This window comes from Penaeus monodon, chromosome 27 (genome assembly GCF_015228065.2).
Source record: "Penaeus monodon isolate SGIC_2016 chromosome 27, NSTDA_Pmon_1, whole genome shotgun sequence".
Lineage (NCBI taxonomy): Eukaryota > Metazoa > Arthropoda > Malacostraca > Decapoda > Penaeidae > Penaeus > Penaeus monodon.
In genome coordinates this window covers 18,216,927-18,219,664 of record NC_051412.1, presented here as the reverse complement: position 1 = coordinate 18,219,664, position 2,738 = coordinate 18,216,927, and the positions used below count along the sequence as shown (strand labels likewise).

The window sequence follows — 2,738 nt, the reverse complement described above, 5'->3', positions numbered from 1 at the left end:
CTTTTTTACCTACTACACCTTGAGCCTGTGTATTGTGCTTTCAGAATGTGACTGTCCTATCTCTCTCTCTTTTTTTTTGTGACAGTCGGTTTACCAGTGGTGCCATATCTCCAAGTGATCTGCCAGACTCCCCTAGTCAGACTGTTCCTCCTAGCCCCAAACGGTCTCGCCCACCATCCCAACCATTTAAGCCACCCCCCACTCATAGTAAGGAATGGCTTGGTTTGTCTTCATTTTTGTTGACCTTATTAACTGTAGCTCTGCACTGCATTCTTAGGAAGGTTCATTGAAGTGTGTGATGTTGGCTGCAAAGGATTACTCTTGGCAAATACTGGAGAAGTGTTCTGCCTTTTGTACATATGTAATAATAATAGTGATTTACATACTTTTTAGTTTTTATTTCATGAAATATTAGGGTATTGTGGAGAGATATGAATAAAAGATCTTTTACAGTCCATTTGCCTTTTGGATAATGTTTTTTTTTATTCAAAGGCAAGTTTGTATGCATGTGTGATTGCTTACATAAGCTTAGCTAATATTGATCTTAATCTGTCTGCCCACCAGCAGAGCCAAGAACAAGCACAGGTGTGTTCAGTGAGGCTCCCAAAGCCTGGGTGGAGGAGGGCACTCCCGTAGAATTCTCTCGCGCCACTTCGCTCTCCTCGCTCACCATTGATGATGAGCTCCCCCTCACTGTGGATGTGGTTCCCAGGGTGAGTTGATAAGGAGCCAAAGGAGTTGGCGGAGATTTTTTATATGCATTGGATTTTGGCTTCATTTATGGTGCACAAAGGAGTCTTTTTTTTCTCCTTTTTTCAGAGATTTAACTCTCGTTACTTGTTTTGTTCAAGGACCGTCTTCGAGGTGATGGCAAGGATAGCAGTGAGAACACCGCGAGTGAAGGTTCCAGAGCGGCTTCACGGGGGTCACAGAGAGGGCTCCAGATCCCTTGCTCCAACATTCCAAGATTCCATACACAGGTATGAACTACCATAACTACCTTCACTTGGGAACACTATGGTTGTGTAAATTTTTTTTCTTTTATTCAAGCAAAGGTAAAAAGATTTATTAAAACAGATTTTAGATAATTGATATTGCTCAAGTATCAGTACTAGAATCTGTGCACATTTCCCAAATTTTTTGTCTCACACTCAGAACATATATTCTGCCACCCACAGAAACATGAGCAGCTAGAGTCTGAGGTGCATGGCGAGGATGAGCCTAAGGACAAGAAAGACGATGAAGTCGAGACCCGGTCCCGGGAGCACTCGCAGACCCGCTCAAGCACGCACTCAGACTCTGAGAGTGAGAACATCCTGGCAGAGTGCATCAGCTCAGGAATGCCCACCAGCACGTGAGTACTATTTTATTTTCTTCACAAGTATTGGTGTCTATGTTTGGTGTGTAATGGGTATTCCTGTGTTTCTGTACATAATGAGTATCACAGTATAATGGATATCATATGGTTTCTGCATTTGGTATGTAGTGGGTATGGCTAGGTTTCTTTGCTTAGGTGGTAATAGGATCACTGGATTCTGTATCTGGTGTGTGTTAGGTATTACAGGATTTGTGTAATTGGTAATGGAAATGGTATCACTGTGATTTTTGTCTACTGTGTAGTGGGTGTCACTGGCTTTCTATATTTGGTGTGTGGTAGGTTATGTAATTAGTTTGTAATTGGTATCACAATGAATCTGTTTAAGGTATGTAAGGAGTATCATTCTGTTTCTGTATATGGTATGTAATGGGTGTCACTGTTTCTGTTTATGGTGTGCAATAGATATCACTGGGTTTCTAGATTTGGTCTGTAATGGGTATCATTTGGTTTCTGTATTTAGCACGGAATGGGATATCAGTGGGTTTCTATTTGTGGTGTGTAAGTGGTTGGGTAGGGATTGGTTTGGTAATTAAAGCTGTGGGATTAATACTGCGCTACTATTTTGCTTTATAGCATCTGACACTAATAGTAGGGCCCTTTGTATCCCGGTCTGTCTGCTTTCTGTGTAACTCTCATCTGAGATTTTCACCAGCAAGAACACTTTTTTTTATTTTTTCCCTAACTAACCTTACTCTTTGTGTGTTGCATGTGCATATTAGTAGTTCCTGCTAGAATCACTGTATTGACACATTCATAGAGGAAAGGAAAGGGGACACTGGGATAGGAAGGGGAGGGAAGGGAGAAGGAGGGACGGGAACGGAAGGGGTGGAGGGGAAAGAGTGGTTTTGGATGGGGAAGGGATGGCGAGGAAAGAAAAGCAGGGTCGGAATGGAGACAGGGGTAAAAGAATTAGGGAGGATGGCGAATGGGTGGAAGGAATAGGGAGGAGAATGAAGGAGAGGAAGAAAGAGGATGGGATAGGGGGAATTGGAAGATGGAAAGTGGGATGGGGAAGGGATGGGAGAGAGAAGGAGATTGGGATGGAGAAGAGAAGAAAAACGTATAAGAGAGTATAGACAGGGAATGAAAAGTGTGAAAATATGAGGAAAGAAGAAAGAAGAAAATAATGAAGGAAAAGAAGAGATGAGAGATGAGATGAGAAAAGAGGAGGAGAGGCAGGAAAGAGGCAGGAAAGAGGCAGGAAAGAGGCAGGAAAGAGGCAGGAAAGAGGCAGGAAAGAGGCAGGAAAGAGGCAGGAAAGAGGCAGGAAAGAGGTAGGAAAGAGGTAGGAATGAGGCAGGAATGAGGCAGGAATGAGGCAGGAATGTGGAAGGTAGTGAAGGAGGAGGAGGAGGAAGAG

General features: G+C 43.1%; 1 protein-coding gene across 1 annotated transcript in view; it reads left to right on the top strand.

Moving 5' to 3' along the window:
* LOC119590638 (adenomatous polyposis coli protein-like) overlaps positions 1-2,738 on the top strand; it is a gene marked incomplete in the record, with an annotated part of 64,935 nt that overhangs the window by 37,804 nt on the left and 24,393 nt on the right. Inside the window, 4 exon segments of the mRNA XM_037939317.1 lie at positions 86-207; positions 565-713; positions 852-980; positions 1,179-1,354. Of these exon segments, the coding sequence (XP_037795245.1) occupies positions 86-207; positions 565-713; positions 852-980; positions 1,179-1,354 (576 nt within the window).